Source organism: Bos grunniens, chromosome 13 (assembly GCF_055505025.1).
Source record: "Bos grunniens cultivar Pamir isolate PY7600 chromosome 13, Bosgru_T2T1.0, whole genome shotgun sequence".
NCBI lineage: Eukaryota > Metazoa > Chordata > Mammalia > Artiodactyla > Bovidae > Bos > Bos grunniens.
In genome coordinates, this window is record NC_141177.1 from 9,334,981 (window position 1) to 9,354,645 (window position 19,665).

Genomic DNA, 19,665 nt, shown 5'->3' on the forward strand with positions numbered 1-19,665 from the left:
ATCAGGGCCATGGGACTGTATTATGTGGGGCAGAGCACTCAGAACCCCTTCCCAGTTCTCTGCATTTTCAGAATTCCTGGCAGAATCATGCACTTGGTTTATGGATTGTGATTTGTACTCATTTGCTGTAGTTCAGTAACTCAGTCGTGTCTGACTCTTTGTGAGCCCATGGACTGCAGCACGCCAGGCTTTCTTCTCCTTCACCATCTCCCAGAGTTTGCTCAAACTCATGTCCATTGAGTTGGTGATGCCATCCAACCATCTCATCCTCTGTTGCCCCCTTCTCCTCCCGCCTTCAGTCTTTCCCAGCATCAGGGTCTTTTCCAATGAGTCGGCTCTTTGCATCAGGTGCCCAAAGTATTGGAGCTTCAGCTTTAGCATCAGTCCTTGCAATGAATATTCAGGGTTTGAATGCTGTTGTTATTAACATTACAAAGGATTCTGACTTCTCAGGGAGAAGGAACATGTTTGTTGTGTCTGTTGCTTCCATAGCAACCCCATGGTGTGGGCAGCACTGATCTCACGTGACACCTGAAAACACAGGGCTCTAGGGGGTTTATATCCTCAGGTACAAAGATAGGAAAAGGCAGAACTGATACCGAAACTGAGGTCCTATGACCCCGACACCACTGGGAGAGAGGACTGGAGTGGCATTCGGGGGTGGCTTCAGGCAAACTTCCATGGTCTCCTGAGGTCCACTCGGGCAGACAGCTCTCCTGTTTGTGAAACCAGGTGAGGACGGCAGGTGGTCATGCTGTGGAGATGAGTTCAGCTCTCTGCTTCCCCTCTGCCCGCCCCTCCCCTTATTCCTTATGTGAAGCAGTAAACAGGGTTACAACCCAGGAGGACACCACCTTCCCCAGTTAGGTTCCTGCCTGGACCAGTCCCTCGTGAAGTTCAGATGTCCATCCAGTGCAGAAGCTGTGGCAATGGTTGCAGGAAGGTGACCCGTGTCACACCTGTCTTCTGAGCCAGGTGAGGGGGGTCAGGGCATTGAGGCCCAGATGTGATGACACCTACAGGAGGATGGAAAGGAGGACCTGGGCTCACACACTGCCAATCACCTATACATCTTTGACTTGTTCTCATCTACTCACTGACCATCCATCATGTGTTATACACTGGTCTAGGTGCTCAGATGCTCCCTGAGTGACCATATTGAACAAAACTCCATCTATCTGATCACAATCTGTGTTTACACAAAATGCACAGGCATTGTCAAGTCTGAGAACTGCTGTTACTGGACATTTGATCCCCTGCAGACAGAAGCAAGAGGCATGGTTAGGTGGGGGAATTTCACAATAAACAGGACTGACCCAGCTCCTCCCCTGTCTCACTCCCTTCTTCATCGCCTGATGCAACCTCTCAGCCAGGATATTAAAAGCCAAGTCCATCCCCAGCATCCACAGGAGCCCTCCTGCAAGGCCATGAAGATGAGCTGGCTCTGCCTCTCCGCAGCCCTTCTCTTCCTCCTGGTTATCCTGGTGGACAGCACCCCGGTGTATGAACAGAATACCCAGGACCAAGGTAGGATCACCTTTCCTCTGTAGACTGGAGGGGAATGAGGGGAGTTCTTGGAAGGGGTGGGGTGGATTCTGCCAACCTCTTGGAATGTTTGCTGCCGTGTTGGATGGGGCTTTTGTTTGTTTTGGCTGTATTGTTCTTCCTTGTTGCACGAGGACATTCTCTGCTTCTGGGCTCCACTCTCTGGTCGCGATGTGTAGGCTTCTCCATGGGGTGGCTTCTCTTGTTGCAGAGCAGGGGCTCTAGGCATCCGAGTTCAGTAGTTGCGGTTCACCTGCTTAGTCGCCCCTAGGCATGTGGACTCTTCCCAAACCAATGATAGAACCCATGTCCCTTGCGAGGGCAGGCTGATTCTTAACTACTGGACATCAGGGAACTCTGAAGTTGCAAATCTTTAACTCCACTCCCATTAGGATTCTCATGAGGAAATATCTTAAAATTAAATACACATGTATATCAAATGGGTTGTGTCAGGGCAATATCTTGTCTGAAACCTGCCACCCACGTGCCCTGTGGCCCAGGAGAAGTCATCTACAGTTTCCTCATCTGAGCAGCAGGTACCTGTAACATGGGTTCTTTGAACATATTGCCAGTCACAATTATAAAGAGTTTATTCACATTTCTTGGCCAATTTTGGTCATTTTCCACCAAAATATGTTCACTTGAAAAGATTTGTCTACCTACTTGCTTGGGGCCAGAAAGCATATATATGTGTGTGTGTCAAATAATGGTTATCCCTCTATTATAAAAATTACTGAGAAAGACCTGGAACTACTGAGCAGAGCAACTACAAGGAAAGCAAGAAACACAATTCTGTGTTGGTTGGCTCGTGGGCCCAAGGCTGATACAGTATTAGCAAAGTTGCCAGACCGTTACCCTTGTCCTCTTTTGATTATCATATTATTATCCATATTTGATTCTTGTCCTGGTTCATGGCCCAAGATTGCAGGCAATTTTGGAATTTTTGTCTTTCATAGACCACAAGATTGTTAAAGAATTGAAATTCAGTATACTAAAAGGGTTGACTAAGAGAATCTTCAATAACAGACTTAAAGCTTTGAACTTTCTGCACCTCTGGGGAGAGAGGAAAGCACAGAGATTGAGACCAATCAACACTGGCTGATGATTTAATCAATATGCCTATTTAGTCAACCATCAATAAAAATCCATAAATACTGTCATTCAGATAGCTTTTGTGGTGGGAACTAATGGTGGTGTTGTGAGGGTGCTGTGCTCACCAGGGCACGGACACTCCAAGCACCTTCACTCCCCCTTTGCCCTACATATCTCCTCCATTTCACTGTTACTGAGTTTTATTGTGTATATTAATCTGAGAACTGTAAGTAAGGGTTTTCATGAGTTTGGTTGACAGTTCTATTGAATTTTTGAGCATGGAGCTGGGGTCATGGAAACTCTCACTTTTAATCACTTGGTCAGAAGCATGAGTGACTTGAGACCACTTGGCTGGCATCTGAAGAGAGGACAGTCTGGATGCCTCAACCCGTGGCATCGACACTAACCCCACAGATTTGGTATCAGAAGTCAATTAGCTGTGGTTCTCCCGTTGGGTGTTGGGAATTGGATGGTGTTGGTGGAGAAACCATGTATTTCATGTCAGGAAAACACCCAGACTCACCTTCTCCTGTGATATGAGGGCTCACATGAGGCTTGGGGAGAGGTGAGTAGTGAAATATTTCTTAATCAAATAATGATTTTTCCTCTATTATTAAAACTAGTCAGAAAATGTGGAGCGTGGAGGACAGTAACTGCAGGGAAATGAAGAAACACAGCTCTTGTGCGGTAGGCTGTGGGACCAAGGCTGACATAATATTACCAGTCTCCAGGCCCTTTCCCTTGTCCTCTTTTGACTGTTATTTTCTTAACCATGTTTGATCTGTTTCATGGACCAGGACTCCTGAAACTTTTGAAATTTATTCTCTTTAACAGGTCTTGTGATGGTTTCTGGAAAGCAACTGGAGAAACGTTCAGTAAAGGAGCTCCCAACAGCAGTACTCCAAGAAGAGAATAAGGGTTTGTACTTTCTGCACCTCTGGGGAGAGGGAAGGTCACTGAGAGTGAGAGCAGTCACCAGTGGCCAATGATTCAACTAATAAGCCTATTTCTTGAAACGTCAATATAAATTCACAATTATTTGGATCAGAGAGTATTCCAGGTGGGAATGCAATGATGTAATGTGAGGGTACTGTGCTCCACTAGGGAATGGAAGTTCCACACACCTCCATTCCTGCTTTGCCCTACAGATCTCCATTTCACTGTTCGTGAATTTTCATGTATATTAATCTGAGACTAGTAAGTAAGGATTTTCCTAAGTTTGGTCACCAGTTCCACTGGTTTATTGAATATGGAGGGATCATGGGACATCCACATTTTAGCCATTTGGTCACAGGCATAAGTAAATTTGGACCACGTGGCTGGCACTAAAATGAGGACAGTATTGAGCCCTCAACCTGTGGGAGCTGCATTAAACTGCATGGGTTTCATCTCAGATGTCAATTGATGGGGGACACCAAGTGGGTGTTTGGGGAATTGGTTAGTGGTAGTAGATACACCACCAGATCATGCATCCAGATCATGCAAAATGATCTGGAAAACCTTTAGGAAAAGGCAGGTCTCCCCCAAAACTCAAACACCCATTTAGAGGTTGGAAATTCACCACTTTCTTACTAGCACCTCTGGGGAGAGGGGCAGGCTCTTGAGATTGAGATCCACCAGCAATGGCCGCTAATTCAATCGTTATGATTATTTATTGAAAACATCCATAAAAACTCATATTTATTTGGGTTCAGAGAGATTGCTGGGTTAGTGATCACCTGGACACATTATTTTATTATCCTGTCAGGAGACTGAATATTAGAGGGAGTTTGAATGTTAGAGGGAGATTGACTATGATGTTGATGTGCTATATGATCAAGGTGATTTTTTTACTAAAAGGAATTCAATTATACCCATTCTATTTAATGACCTTGCACTTGTGGAGAGAATGAAAATGGGAGTTTGTAAGTCCCTATAAAGCACTGTTCTTGGGTTGTGAAAAAAATTTGGCAAGTAGCTTGCTTTCTAGGAGGGAGACAAACAATAGCAAAGGCAAGAAATCCTATGGTAGGTTAGAAGTTTTTTGAAGTTAGAGAGTGATTCGGAGGAAAGATGCTGTGCTTTTTCTCTGCAGGGTCAAGGACACCTTCTGTGATAAGGAAGGTTTGAGCAGAGGCTGCAGAAGAAATGTGGCTGTTGTGTTTGAACGACAACTTGGACCAGGGTGGTTGAAGATGAATGGATGGAGGGGAGGGGAAGGGAGTGGAAGGGAATGAGGCCAAGAGGCCACGGGGGCAGGTCATGAAGAACTTTGTAGGACTTTATAAGAATCAGAATTTGACTCTCGGAGCAAAGAGTAGTCACTGAGGGACTGGTCATAGGAACAATGGGATAGGACTGAATACTGACAGGATCCCTGAGGCTGCAGTACAGAGAGTGCCCGCTAGGGGGCAAAGGGCAGAGACAGAGGCCCAGTGAGCAGGCTCCAGCAGTGGTCAAGTGAGCCATGATGAAGTGTGCATCTATGTTGTTCCCTGGGTCGATTTCAATCCTCTTGAATAACATGAATGTCTTGCTCTGTTGAGGCCTCTTTGGAGGCTTCATTACCTAGTCATGATGCATTAAATCATTAGCCATTGGAGATTGTTCCACAGACAGCTCCATTACCCTCCCTGAGGCTGAGGAAAGGCGAGGAGATGGAGAATAGAAGACCACAGGGGAGGACAGGAGGGTAAGAAGAAAAGGCAGTCCTTTCCTGTGCAATCCAATCTGGGCTTACAAGGGTCTTTCCAAAATCTCCGACCAGAAGACACTTTTATTGTTCTTCTCACATAAGAAATACCAAGATTTTTAGGAACTCAGCGTCAGGAAAAGGATGAAAAGAAAAAAAAAAAAAACCCTATATTTCTTTTTATGATCACAGTATTCAACGTATTAATAGTATCAACATTCAATTTATACAGTCCTCTAGGGTATCTGGAGAAGGCGATGGCACCCCACTCCAGTACTCTTGCCTGGAAAACCCCATGGACGGAGGAGCCTGGTAGGCTGCAGTCCATGGGGTCGCGAAAAGTCGGATAGGACTGAGCGACTTCACTTTCACTTTTCACTTTCATGCATTGGAGAAGGAAATGGCAACCCACTCCAGTGTTCTTGCCTGGAGAATCCCAGGGACGGGGGAGCCTGGTGGGCTGCAGTCCACGGGGTTGCACAGAGTCGGACACGACTGAAGCAACTTAGCAGCAGCAGCAGCAGCCTGAGGTATCAGAAGTAAACACACTGGTATGTTTTCTTCATGCCTTTTTTCCCACTAAAGCATGATTCCTTCACATTTTTTAAAATCGGCGGTGGAAAGCTTTTACCATCCACATATGCACAGAGAATAGTATTATAAAACCCAGGTATCTAGACCCAGTAATTATTGATACATAAGGAATATTTTTTGACCTGTGATATCTCTCGGTTGTTGTAGAGTTGTGTGTGTGTGTGTGTGTGTTTTATTGAGCATTTATATATTCATTTGACTTGTTGTATCTTAGTTTCGGGCCAAAAGCTCAGTAGTTGTGGTCCAGCAGCTTAGTTGTTCCAAGGCATGTAGGACCTCAGTCCCTTAAAAAGGGACTGAACCCAAGACTCCTGTATTGGAAGGCAGATTCTTAACCACTGGACCACAGGTAAGTCCTATAGAAGTCTTTGTTCAGTTCAGTTCAGTTCAGTCGCTCAGTTGTGTCCAACTCTTTTTGACCCCATGGACTGCAGCCTGCCAGGCTTCCCTGTCCATCACCAACTCCCGGAGCCTACTCAAACTCATGTCCATTGTGTTGGTGATGCCATCCAACCATCTCATCCTCTGTCGTCCCCTTCTCCTCCCGCCTTCAATCTTTCCCAGCATCAGGGTCTTTTCCAAAGAGTCGGTTCTTCACATCAGGTGGCCACAGTATTGGAGTTTCAGCTTCAGCATCAGTCCTCCCAATGAATGTTCAGAACTGATTTCCTTTAGTACTGACTGGTTTGATCTCCTTGTAGTCCAAGGGACTCTCAAGAGTCTTCTCTAACACCACAATTCAAAGACATCAACTCTTTGGCTTTTAACTTTCTTTATAGTCCAAATCTAATCAAAGGCATTGTACCAATTTTTCTTCAAATACTTCATGAGGAGATACAAATTTGTACATAATTAATATATTGTGTCATGCTTAGCAACATTCATAATTATGTTCCAGAAAGGAGGTTTACAAATGAGCTTTTCAATGTGACCATCTTCTGCAGCCTAACATTCTCTACTGCAAACAAACAGGTGCTTTCAGTTGTTGACCTTGTAGACCAAGCTGTGATGACCATCCTCATAACTGACTCATTGCCCCTCCCATTTCAGCAACTTCTAGGCCTGCTTTCTGCCTGGAGCATAAATTCTCAGGTCCCTGCATTACTCCGGAGATCAGATACTTTTACAATGCCAAGACTGGGCACTGTGAGCACTTTATATACGGTGGCTGTAATGGAAAGAAGAACAACTTCCTCACTGAAGAGGATTGCATTAAGACCTGTGGTCAAGGGGCAGGGTCCCCGTGGTAAGACAGGAGCCAGGGCACAGGAGGAGGGGAAGGGCTGGGGAAAGAGGTGGAGCTCAGGGGGCCACACACCATTCACTCTGCACAGTGTCTTCCTCCTCGCTGGTGACAGAAGAGGCTGCAGTGTCCTGTGAAATCACGCACTGAGCGAGTTTTCCAGGGAGAGGGTGGCAGATGGTCAACCCCGGATGCCTCTTTGTGATCATCTGAGCCTGATCACATGCTCCTCTTCTCAGGTGGAACACTGATCAGCCACCCTCCAGGGCAGGTCTGCAGTGTTCCTGAGCACCTTCAGGCCTGGAAAACTCCTCTCCCTCTTATTGTCCATTGTGTCATGGGGACTATAATTCCATATTTTTTGGAAAGTCTAGGCTCTGTCATGGTGAACGGCGTCCAGGTCTGGGCTACAATGATGGCACTCAGCAAGTTCCTTTCTTTTTGCAGAGGACATGTGAAGAGTGGTCCCCAGAAACTCAAGTCTGAGATGGATCCCTGTAGCACTGAGCTGTGGCTGCTTCTGCGTAGTTCTTTTGTCCCCTACCCTCCTCAGCAGAACCTGCCTGTTTCCTTTCCTCCGTGGGTCTACATGCCTTACTTCTTTCTCACCCAGTTGGCTCTAAGATTCATGAGATACAGTCTTCCCTTTATCCTGAGCACTTAACACAGTTTCTGGCACCAAGGAGACAGTTTTTAATTCTTTGAGGAAGGAAGGAAGGAATGAGGAAGCGCATTCCTCCCGACCCAGGCAACTATAGAGCCTGTGGTTTGACACCGGGATTCTTGTCTTAACCCACATCCTCATGACATCTTCACCTTTATCCCACTCCACACCTTAACTGCTCTCCTTGTGGCTGGCCAGGGTGGTATTTCTGGTATCCAGTCTCAGCATCAGTAATGAGAGAAGTCTTTGCAATAAACAACAAGCTCTTTCCCCCAACAATGATGTTGCAGTTTCTCTTTCTGCAGCTTCAAACCTCGTGGCTTATATTTCAATAAATGCATATTCAAAATCAAACTGAGGTGTGGAGTCTGTTGTTTGCAACTACAAACCTTATGCAATAGTTCAGTTCAGTTCAGTCACTCAGTCATGTCCAACTCTTTGTGACCCCACGGACTGCAGCATGCCAGGCTTCCCTGTCCATCACCAACTCCCGGAGCCTACTCAAACTCATGTCCATTGTGTCAGTGATGCCACCCAACCATCTCATCCTGTCATCCCCTTCTCCCACTTTCAATCTTTCCCAGCATCAGGGTCTTTTCCAATGGGTCAGTTCTTCGCATAGGTAGCCAAAGTACTGGAGTTTCAGCTTTAGCATCAGTCCTTCCAATGAATATTCAGGACTGATTTCCTTTAGGATGGACTGGTTTGATCTCCTTGCAGTCCAAGGGACTCTCAAGAATCTTCTCCAACACTGCAGTTCAAAAGCATCAATTCTTAAGTGCTCAGCTTTCCTTATAGTCCTCCAAGTCTCACATCCATACATGACTACTGGAAAAAACATAGCCTTGACTAGACGGATCTTTATTGAGAAAGTAATGTCTCTGCCTTTTAAGATGCTGTCTAGATTGGTCATAGCTTTTCTTCCAAGAAGCAAGCATCTTTTAATTTCATGACTGCAGTCACCATCTGCGGTGATTTTGGAGCCCAAAAGAATAAAGTCTGTCACTGTTTCCATTTTTTTTCCTATCTATTTGCCATGAAGTGATGGGACCAGATGCCATGATCTTAGTTTTCTGAATGTTGAGTTTTAAGCCAACTTTTTCACTTTTGTCTTTCACTTTCATCAAGAAGCTCTTTAGTTCTTCTTTGCTTTCTGCCATAAGGGTGGTGTCATCTCCATATCTAGGTTATTGATATTTCTCCCAACATTCTTGATTCCAGCTTGTGCTTCATCCAGCCTGGCATTTTGCATGATGTACTCTGCATATAAGTTAAATAAGCAGGGTGACAATATACAGCCTTGATGTACTCCTTTCCCGATTTGGAACCAGTCTGTTGTTCCATGTCCAGTTCTAACTGTTGCTTCTTGACCTGCATACAGTTTTCACAGGAGGCAGGTCAAGTGTTCTGGTATTGCCATTTCTTTAAGAATTTTCCACAGTTTGTTGTGATCCACACAGTCAAAGACTTTGGTGTAGTCAATAAAGCAAAAGTAGACATTTTTCTGGATCTCTCTTCCTTTTTCGATGATCCAGCAGATGTTGGCAATTTGATCTCTGGTTCCTCTGCCTTTTCTAAATCCAGCTTGAATATCTGTAAGTTCATGGTTCATGTACTGTTGAGGCCTGTCTTGGAGAATTTTGAGCATTACTTTACTAGCATGTGAGATGAGTGCAATTGTGCAGTAGTTTGAGCATTCTTTGGCATTGCCTTTCTTTGGGATTGAAATTAAAACTGACCTTTTCCAGTACTGTGGCCACTGCTGAGTTTTCCAAATTTGTCGGCATATTGAGTGCAGCACTTTCACAGCATCATCTTTTAGGATTTGAAACAGCTGAACTGGAATTCTATCACCTCCACTAGCTTTGTTCATAGTGAATCCTAAGGCCCACTTGACTTCACATTCCAGGATGTCTGGCTCTAGGTGAGTGATCACACCATCATTGTTATCTGGGTCATGAAGATCTTTTTCGATTAGTTCTGTGTATTCTTGCCACCTCTTCTTAATATCTTCTGTTTAACCCATAGGCTTCATGGAAATGGTGCTCCTTCTCACTGTTTTGCAGAGCAGTGGGCATTTCCCCTTTCTTCATCACAGAGTGTGCCCTACCAGTTATAGGAAGCAAACCCATTATAGCATCATCGACCTTTTAATAGCCACTCTGAGCTACACAAAAACCTGGGACACAGACACCTCAATATGAAAGCTTTGGTTCCTTACGTCTAAGTTCAATTCAAATTGGGGGGGTGGGTGGGGAGGTTGTTCTCCTGGGCTCTCAGAAGGAGAATTGGCAGAAGGCTTAGTTGTCCACTTTTCTAAGAATCTGATTTCCTGAGGTCACATGGGGCTTTTTACTTCAATTAAACAAGGGCAACTACCCTTTAGTGCCCCAAGCTCTGTATTAACATTTTGCCTGAATTATTCTATTAACCATTCTAAGTGTCCTTCAAGAGCGGAAATGGAGGCATGGAGATGACATTAAGTGCTATATTTGCTTCTTAACATGGCAGGTCCCCACTCTCTCAGGTAAAGCCACTTTGATGATATTTTCCTGCTCCTGTCTCAGGGAAGATGTAGGATGGAGGTACTTTAGGAAAACAATGTCTTTTTCATGACAGATGGGGAAAGTGAGGCATGGGGACCACTGTAAGCACAGTATTATAAAAAACAAGAACACAGAGGATGCTGGTTCTGTTACTTAGTTTCTTCCAGTGTTGGGCAAATTTCTCCACATCTCTGAGCTTTCCTTTCTTTGGTTATAAAATAAGGATAATGCTTATACTTGTTAATATTTCTCACTGGAGACTGCTAGAAACACCTCCATTCTTAGTTGAACTAGTTGGGTTTATCGCTCACTGCAGTAAGGAACAGGAATCTCCTTGGAAAACAGTACAATGTATTAAGAGAAGTTAGAAAGATCTTCTAGTAGGTGGGCCGTGTTAGGTGATTTTGGTGAGGGTTTCATCTGCTCTGGGTGGATAGTGTTAGGAAGTGGGCTGTTCTTCACACTGGATACCTTAATGTTAAGTCTATAACGGGAAGTCTCGATAGAAGTGAGAGCTGTACTTGGTCAAGATGTAGCAGTCACTCAAGACAAGGGGATGTGTGGTCATTTTGGTGGTTTGTATAATGTAACTTGTTGTGTCTGTGTTCAAATGTAATTACTGAATGTCCTATTCTTGTTTTGATCTTTCACATACACAGAATGAACTTGTCTGATATTGAGGTTCTGTGAAATGTTGATGTTGAGCAGGAGAACAGAAGCCCCACTGTGGTGCCAGGTCAGGCCTTGCAACTCAGAGGTTGCCTTTTGCTTCATCTATCAATCTCATAATATTGTGATCAGAAGAGAAAAGATATGATATATGTTAAATCTTTGGTGCAACTATTGATAAGAGTAACATATTAATAAAGTTAAGATATGAGTGTAGTAATACTAATACTATGAATATATACAGAATCAAATTTTTATTAAAATTATTAATTCATAACTGTAACAGAATATGATTCAGTATTAAAGAAAAGAGATTGGCATTTTTAACTTACTGTGCTGCCATGTAGTCTTGGGCAAGTCATTTTTTTGCCCTAAGCCACAGATTCTTTTTTAATGAGAAGAGGATGATCATGTCTGCATTAAGAAATCCCCAGATTTGAGTCCTTTTGAGAACCATGTTGATTATACTGCTAAGGTACTTTGAACACCACAGACCAAAGCAAATTGTCTTGAAGCACACAGTTTTCATTTCCTTGGCTCTGGAGTGCTCTTAAAAGTGCTGTCAGCTGTAGAAAGGAACAAATAGCATTGACTGTCGTAGTGCCAGCTTCTTGAAGTTCACCGTCAGAAAGGTCCCCCAGTGTCAGAGTGGAGTCACAGTTGCTCTTCCAAACAGGTCTCCTTCCTCAGAGGTAACTGAAAGCCCTCTTGCTTCAGTGATTGATCTCACCCAGGTCCAACCCCCTTCCCACTCCACCTTGCCATTATTTGACCCTTTGGTCAAAGGAGTAAAGTGTTAGCTCTCATAATTACTCACTATTATTATTTCAAAAGACTTATACTTGGCAGGGAGAAAAATATATGTCTATGGCCTTGAATGCTTTCATAAGAACCCCACAATGTGAGCAGCACAATTGCATGTAGCAAGTGAAGACATGGGTAATTTGTGGCCCCAGGTCACATAGTTACGGAAATGCAGAAGTGGGACTCAAACTGAGGTCCTGTGATTCCAAAACCATGGAGAGACCGGAGTTGGGGTGCAGGTGACCTTCCAAGGTCCCTGAGATCCACTCAGGCAGGCAGCTCTCCTGTTGGTGAAACCAGTCAAGGGGCGGTGGGTGAGCGTACTGTGGAGACATGTTTGTCTATCTGTTTCCCTCCTGCCTTCTCCTTTTACTCTTTTTTTTCTACCCAGAATATCAGGGTTTGAGCCCCAGATGGAGATTCTCTTCCTCTGGCTCACCATCTGCCTGGACCATTGCCAGGTAAAGAGCTGGTGTCTGTCCAGTAGAGATGCTGCCACAATGGTTCCAGGAAGCCTGACACATCACACTTGTGAAGTAGGTGGGGTTAAGGTGTTGATGTCAGGATGTAAAGACACCTTCAGGAAGCTGAAAAAACCAATATAATATTATAAAGTAATTAGCCTCCAATTAAAATAAATAAATTTATATTTAAAAAAAAGGACCTGAGCTAACACATCGCTGATCCTGTCCTTTGATTTGGTCTCGCCACTCACTGACCACTCATAACATGCCATGCATTACTCTAGGTCCTGGGATGCTCCCTGAGTGACCATATTGGACAAAACTCCACCTGGGGAATTGCAATCTGTTTTTCCACAGGAGTCATAGGCACAGTCAAGTCTGAGCAGTGTTGTTACTGGGCCCTTGGCCCCAGCAGGCAGAAGTAGGAAGACTGATTAGGCAGGGAGGTTAAGCATGAAGAAGACTAGCTCAGCTCTTTCCTTCTCCTCTCCCCTGCTCCCATCACACAGCTGGGGTATGAAAAGCTCAGCCAGCCCCCAGCTTTCCTCAGAAGTCCTCCTGCAAGGCCACCAAGATGAGCCAGATTCTGCCTCTCTGTAGGCCTCACCCCCAGGGGCTGAAACCTGCATCTGGGCCCAGGTTAAGTCCTGGATCACCTCTCCTCCACAGGTGGGGTAACAGGGTTGAGGGGAGTCCATAGAAGGGGATGGGGAGTAGGAGCGGGATGCGTACAGCAAACCCTTTCTGAATTCATCCTAATAAATTGGGCAGTTTTTCCTCCAGGGACATTCGTGATTCTCAAAAGGTATAATTATGTGTTCAGCTTGAAAAAAAAAAAAAAGTATTCCACCTGATTCTACAAGATAAGGGCCCTCATCTCTGAGACCCTATTCCTGATCCCTACCTTGACCCTGACCCTCACTGTCATGTCATAACAGGACCCATAATTGATCCTTGTCTGTGTTTAGGCCCCAGGTCTCCTGAGACTTTTGGAATTTACTGAATATCTGTAAGTCATGAGACAAGTAAAAGATAGGACCTTAGATAGTGTCTGGATAGGAATGGACTCCAAAACATGCCATCAGGTGATTAGAGAGAACGATCAACCTCTCCCCAGAGAGAAGAGAAGGTACTGATATTGAGTTCAATCACCAATGGCCAATGATTCTGTCAACTTGCCTACTTCCAACTCTCAATTAAAACTCATAAACTTTGGGTTCAGAGAGCTTTCGAGGAAGTGATAACATCAAGGGATTGTGAGGGGGGAGAGTCCTGAGAGAGTATGGAGGCTTGGCACTCCCAACTCCCCCAGTTACCCTACACTTCTTCTCCATTTGGCTATCTCTGAGTTTTATGATTTAACATAACTAGGGACAGTAAGTAAAAGGCTTTCCTGAGTTCTGTGAGTGGCTATAATAAGTAATTGAACATGGGAGTTTGGTCATGGAACCTTTGAGTTCATAGCCAGTTGGTCACAGCAGTGAGTGACTGCAGGATTTGTGATCAACACTTGAAAGTATGGGCAGTCCTCAGGGACTGAGCCCTCACCTATGGCTTCTAGACTACTTCTATGGATTTAGTGTCAGAAGTGAATTGATTCCTGGAATTTCAGTGGGTGTTGGGGATTCAGTTGCTTGTTGGCAGAGACCCTGCATATTTCAAGTCTGGAAAAACACCCAGACTCACTCTTCTCTCCCATTTGTGTCTTGTGTGAGGGTCAGGGCTCTGGGACTAAAATTATGTGGGCCCAAGCACCCAGCAAGAAAGAAAGTGATGTTGCTCAGTTGTGTACAACTCTTTGCGACCCCATGGACTGTAGCCTACCAGGCTCCTCTGTCCATGGGATTTTCCAGGCAAGAGTACTAGAGTGGCTTGCCATTTCCTTCTCCAGGGGATCTTCCTGACTCAGGGACCAAACCCAGGTCTCCCACATTGCAAGCAGACACTTTACCATCTGAGCCACCAGGGAACCCCTTCCCAGTTCTCTGTGTTTTCAGAATATCTGGCAGAATCAGGTACTTGATTAAATGGGTTGTGACAGGAGTCTTGTCTGATTCTACCACCTACATGCTGTGTGTCCCAGGATAAGTCATCTACACTTTCCTCAGCTGAACAGTGGGACTGTAGGACCTTGTGATTGGAGATTTTTGAAAGGATTGCCAGTCATGAGTATAAAAGTTTGCACATTTGTGGTCAGTGATGTCCATTTTCCACCTAAATGTCTTAGTCCAAAAGACTAGCCTTTCTTCATTTCCTCACCACCTCTCTAAAACAATTTATCTGCCAAATATGATAACATTTCTCCATTACAAAATTTATCAGAATGTTGAGTGACAGTTGAGTGTCTTCCTTCCAAAGGCAACTGCAGGCAGAGCAGGAAATGCAGTACTTCCCTGAACTTGCTCAGGGCACCAGACTGTTCTTTTTAGGCTGGTACAGTACGAGTTAAGACTCAAGGCATTTCCCTTTCTTGTCCTGTCAGACTATTATTTCATTTTCCTATCAGATATAGGATGTTACAGGAGACTCAAAATTACATAAACAGGCCTCATCATCAAATAGACTAACAGGAATTTTATTATATCCAGTCTCTTCAGTGACTCTGCACTTGGCATGAGAATGACATGGGAGATTAATTTATCTGACAAATATTTATCAAATATTTATGATTTTGCCCCAGAAGGCATATTTCTTGGTGTAGGGGAACAGCTGTAAACAAAACATAGTAAAATAATATGCTATCTAAGAGGCTGACAGACAATGAAGATGGGAAAATCCTATGCCAGATGGTGATGAATGTTATGAAGAAAGAGTGATGGGGATTCAGGAAGCTTAGAGGGTCAGGGAAACACTCTGGAATAAAGAGGCCTTGAGCAGAGGCTGCCAAAAATGAGCCTGGTGTGTTTGAGCAGCAACCAGAACCAGGGTGGCTGGAGCTGAGTGGGTGAGGGGAGGGGAGTGGAAGGGAATGAGGCAGAGAGGCCACGGGTGCAGGTCGTGAGGAGCCTTTACAGGACTTCATAAGAATCCGAATTTGAGAGGAGCTAGAGGGACCCGATGGACGTGAGTTTGAGTGAACTCCCGTCTTCTGGGATCTGGCATTTCTAGGGGTTCCGGGCGCCAGAGACCGTGGGGCTCCCATGGAGACTGCCTCGCCGCCAGCAGGACCTGGCGGCCCGCAGCCATAAGCGCAGGGATCCACCTGCCTGCTGCTCTGGATCAAGGGCAAACTCTTCCCCTGGCTGCAGGACTCTGACCTGTTTCTCTGACCTATGTCCAAAGAGAATAGGAATAGTTTGAAAACAGTTGCTTAGGTCAAATGTTGTCCTTGTGTATATGTGGGGTAGCCATCACCAGCCAGTATTTGGCAGAAAGATACAAAGTGAATACCCCCATGCTTCAGAGCTTTATCAACTATTGCTTGCTGTTTCTAATTTATACAGTGATGCTGGCATTTCAATCAGTGATAATCTTTTTATACATCTTGAAAAAGTAATGGTGGAAGTACATCCTGCTTGGACTAGCTGATGTAGAGGCTAATTACCTGATTGTCAGAGCATACCAGTACACGGCTCTAACTAGTGTCCAGGTGGCTCAGTGGTAAAAAGAATCTGCCTTCAAGCAGGAGATGCAGGTTTCATCTCTGGGTGGGGAAGGTTCCCTGTAGAAGGAAATGACAACCCACTCCAGTATTTTCACCTGGAAAATCCTAGGGACAGAGGAGCCTGGTGGGAAAGACGGGAAATCTTTTATAAGACAGACATCATAGGAGGCCCATGAAAAACTCAGAATTTCATAGAGATTAAAAACCAGGAGTTACCTAGAACATCCAGTTCATCACAAATAATATTAAAGTGTACTTTTAGCTATGAATAATAAGAGTACTGGCAATATCAAGGGTGTAGCAAGTATTTTCTGGACCCAGGATCAACAGGTGATAGAGGAGTATATGATGAAGATGAAGTGGTATTTGCTTTTTTGTATTGCTTTGGGATTCCTGTGTTGATGGCTCTTTCAGGGTTTATTCTTTATGCAAGATACAGAGTGATCCACTTCATTGCTGTGGCTGTCAGTCTGCTGGGCATAGGAACTATGGTTGGTGCAGACATATTAGCAGGGAGGGAAGACAATTCAGATTGATTGTGGAATATAAGGATAGTGTCAGCATTCACCGGGACTGGAAAATTGCCCTGCCCAATGTGGATATACAGGGTTGACTTCCTTTAGGATTGACTGGTTTGATCTTGCTGTCCAAGGGACTCTCAAGAAGCTTCTCCAGCACCACAGTTTGAAAGCATTAATTCTTCCACACTCAGCCTTCTTATGGTCCAACTCTTGTGTCCATACCTGACTACTGAAAAACCATAGTTTTGACTATACGGAACTTTGTTGGCATAGTAATGTCTCTGCTTTTTAATACACTGTCTAGGTTTGTCATAGCTTTTTTCCAAGGAGCATGCATCTTAATTTCATGGCTGCAGTCACTGTTTCCATTGTTTCTCCATCTATTTGCCATGAAGTGATGGAACTGGATACTTTGGCCACCTGATGTGAAGAGCTGACTCCTTGGGAAAGACCCTGATGCTGGGAAAGATTGAAGGTGGGAGGAGAAGGGGACGACAGAGGATGAGATGGTTGGATGGCATCACCGAATCAAGGGATGTGAGTCTGAGTAAACTCTGGGAGTTGGTGATGGACTGGGAGGCCTGGCGTGCTGCAGTCCATGGGGTCACAAAGAGTTGGACACAACTGAGTGACTGAACTGAACTGATGGAACTGGATGCCATGATCTTAGTTTTTTGAATGCTGAGAATTATGTCAGCTTTTTCACTCTCCTCTTTCACCTTCATCAAGAGGCTCTTTAGTTCCTCCTCACTTTCTGCCATTAGGGCGGTGTCATCTGCATATCTGAGGTTGTTGATATTTATCCCAGCAATTTTGAGGCTATCTTGTGATTCATCCAGCCTGACATTTCACATGATGTCCTCTGAATATAAATTAAATAAACAGGGTAACAATATACAGCCTTGACATACTCCTTTCCCAATTTTTAACCAGTCTGTTGTTTCATATCCGGTTCTAACTGTTGCTTCTTGACCTGGGTATAGATTTCTCAGGAGGCAGGTAAGGTGTTCTGGTATTGCCATCTCTTTAAGAATTTTCCAGTTTGTTGTGTTCCACACAAGTAAAGGCTTTGGTATAGTCAATGAAGCAGATGTTTTTCTGGAATACCCTTGCTTTTTCTCTGAGCCAACAGATATTGGCAATTTGGTCCCTGGTTCCCCTGCCTTTTCTAAATCCAGCCATGTGATAATTACTTCTTATTAATGAAAAGAGATTGGTTTAAGTAACTCACTTGGGCAAGTCATTTCATCTCTTGGAAGCACAGATTCCTTCTTTGTAAAGAAGGATGATGGTGTCTGCATTAAGAAATCCCCAGACTTGATTAATTTTGAGGACTATGTTGATTATGCAGGTAATGTGCTTTAAACACCAGAGGACAAGGCAAATTGTCGAGAAGCACATAGAGTTTTAGTTCCACTGGCTCCTGACTTTTATAAATATGCTGTCAACTGTATTAAAGAAAGGAACAAATAGGACTGATTGTTGTAGTTTCACTTTCTAGAAGAGAAGTTCACCAGCAGAAAGTTACATCAGTTCCAGAGTGGAGTCACACACAGTCTCTCTTCCAAATAGGTCTCCTTCTTCTTCAGAGGTAACCAGTGATTGACCTCATCCAGGTCCAGCCCCTTTCCCACCCCACCTTGCCTTTATTCGACCCTCTGGTGGAGGGAGATGTGTTAACTATCATAATTACTCATTATTATTATTATTTCAAAGGACTTTGGCATTGCTGGGAGAAGAATATACATCTATGGCCTCCATTGCTTTCAGAACTACCCCCACGATGTCAGCAGCATGATCTCATTTAACAAGAAAAGATGAGGGAAATTTCAAGCCCCAGATCACATAGTTCAGAAGAGGAAGAAGTGGGACTTAAACTGAGGTCTTCTGATCCCAAAGTCACAGAGTTGGAGAGATCAGTGTGTGCGTGGGGGTGGGGTTTGCAGGTGATCTTCCAAGGTCCCCTGAGATCCACTTGATCTCCTGAGATCCACTCAGGCAGGCAGCTCTCCTGTTGGTGAAACCAGTTGAGGGGCAGTGGGTGAACCTACTGTGGAGATACGTTTATCTCTCTGCTTCCACTCTGCACACTCCCTTTACTCTTTTTTTCTACTCAAAATATCAGGGTTTGTGCCCCAGATGGAGATGCTCTCTTCCTGGCTCACCATCTGCCTGGACCAGCGCCAGGTTAACCTGGCACTGGACCAAGAGCTTATGTGGGTCAAGTAGACATGCTGCCAAAATGGTTGCAAGAAGCTTACCTGTGTTACACCTGTCTTTTAAAGGAGGTTGCGTTGAGGCAAGTGGACATGGAGGCCCAGATGTGAAGGCACCTGCAGGGGGCTGAAAAGGGGATATGAGCTCACACAGTGCTGTTCAATTATCCATCTTTGATTTGCTCTCATCCACTCACTGACCATCCATCATGTGTCCTGCCCGGCTTTCGGTCTGGGATGCTGCTTGAGTGACCATATGGGACAAAATTCCGCCTCTGGAATCATAACCCATGTTTCCACGAGACCCACAGGCATAGTCAAGTTTGAGAATCAGTGTTACTGGGCATTTGGCCTCAGTAGGCAGAAGTAGGACCATGGGAGGCAGGGAGATTACACACTGTACGAGACCGACCCCAGCTCCTCCCTTCCATTACTCTCCTCTTTTTTGGCCCTTTTGAGCCCTCAGATGGGGGTGCAAAAAGCTCAGTCGGCCCCCATGTTTCCTCAGAATTCCTCCTGCAATGCCACAAAGATGATCTGGCTCTGCTTCTCCACAGCCCTTCTTATCTTCCTGGGCAGCTGGTAGGTGAAACCAGGAACCAGGCCCAGGATCAGTCCTGGCTCACCTCTCCTCTACAGGCTGAGGGGTGGGTGATGAGCGGAGTTCATAGAAGGGGCTGGGGAGTAGGGGAGAGGTGAATGCTGCCAAGCCTCAATGGATTTCTTCTGGTAAATTGGGCAGTTTTCACTCCAGGGACATTCCTTGACTCTCACTCAACAAGATTAGGGACCTCATCTTTGAGACTCTCTATTCCTGGTCACTACCTTGCCCCTGAATCACACTCCAGTGTCATAACAAGATCTATATTTGATCCTTGTCTCAGTTCATGACTCAGCCCTCTTGAATCTCTCAGAAGTTTCTGTATTTTCAAAATCCTGAGATCTTGAAAGAAGGGACCTGAGATAGTGCCTGGAAGGGACTGGACTCCAGAACATGCCATCAGGTGACAGGGTTAAGACTATCCACCCTTA

General features: G+C 44.8%; 1 protein-coding gene across 1 annotated transcript; it reads left to right on the top strand.

Moving 5' to 3' along the window:
- Positions 1–1,296: 1,296 nt before the first annotated feature.
- LOC147360145 (spleen trypsin inhibitor I-like) lies at positions 1,297–8,163 on the top strand. The gene is made up of 4 exons (XM_086335163.1): positions 1,297–1,527; positions 3,472–3,555; positions 6,953–7,148; positions 7,593–8,163. Coding segments are annotated over exons 1-4 (453 nt in total). The 5' UTR covers positions 1,297–1,355; the 3' UTR covers positions 7,594–8,163.
- Positions 8,164–19,665: the final 11,502 nt, after the last annotated feature.

Excerpts from the sequence above, each read along its gene's own strand:
- LOC147360145 (XM_086335163.1), top strand. The coding sequence starts at position 1,356 with ATGCAACCTCTCAGCCAGGATATTAAAAGCCAAGTCCATCCCCAGCAT. Across the intron at positions 1,528-3,471 it reads ACAGAATACCCAGGACCAAG|GTCTTGTGATGGTTTCTGGA; the intron begins GTAGGATCACCT and ends TCTCTTTAACAG. Across the intron at positions 3,556-6,952 it reads ACTCCAAGAAGAGAATAAGG|CAACTTCTAGGCCTGCTTTC; the intron begins GTTTGTACTTTC and ends CTCCCATTTCAG.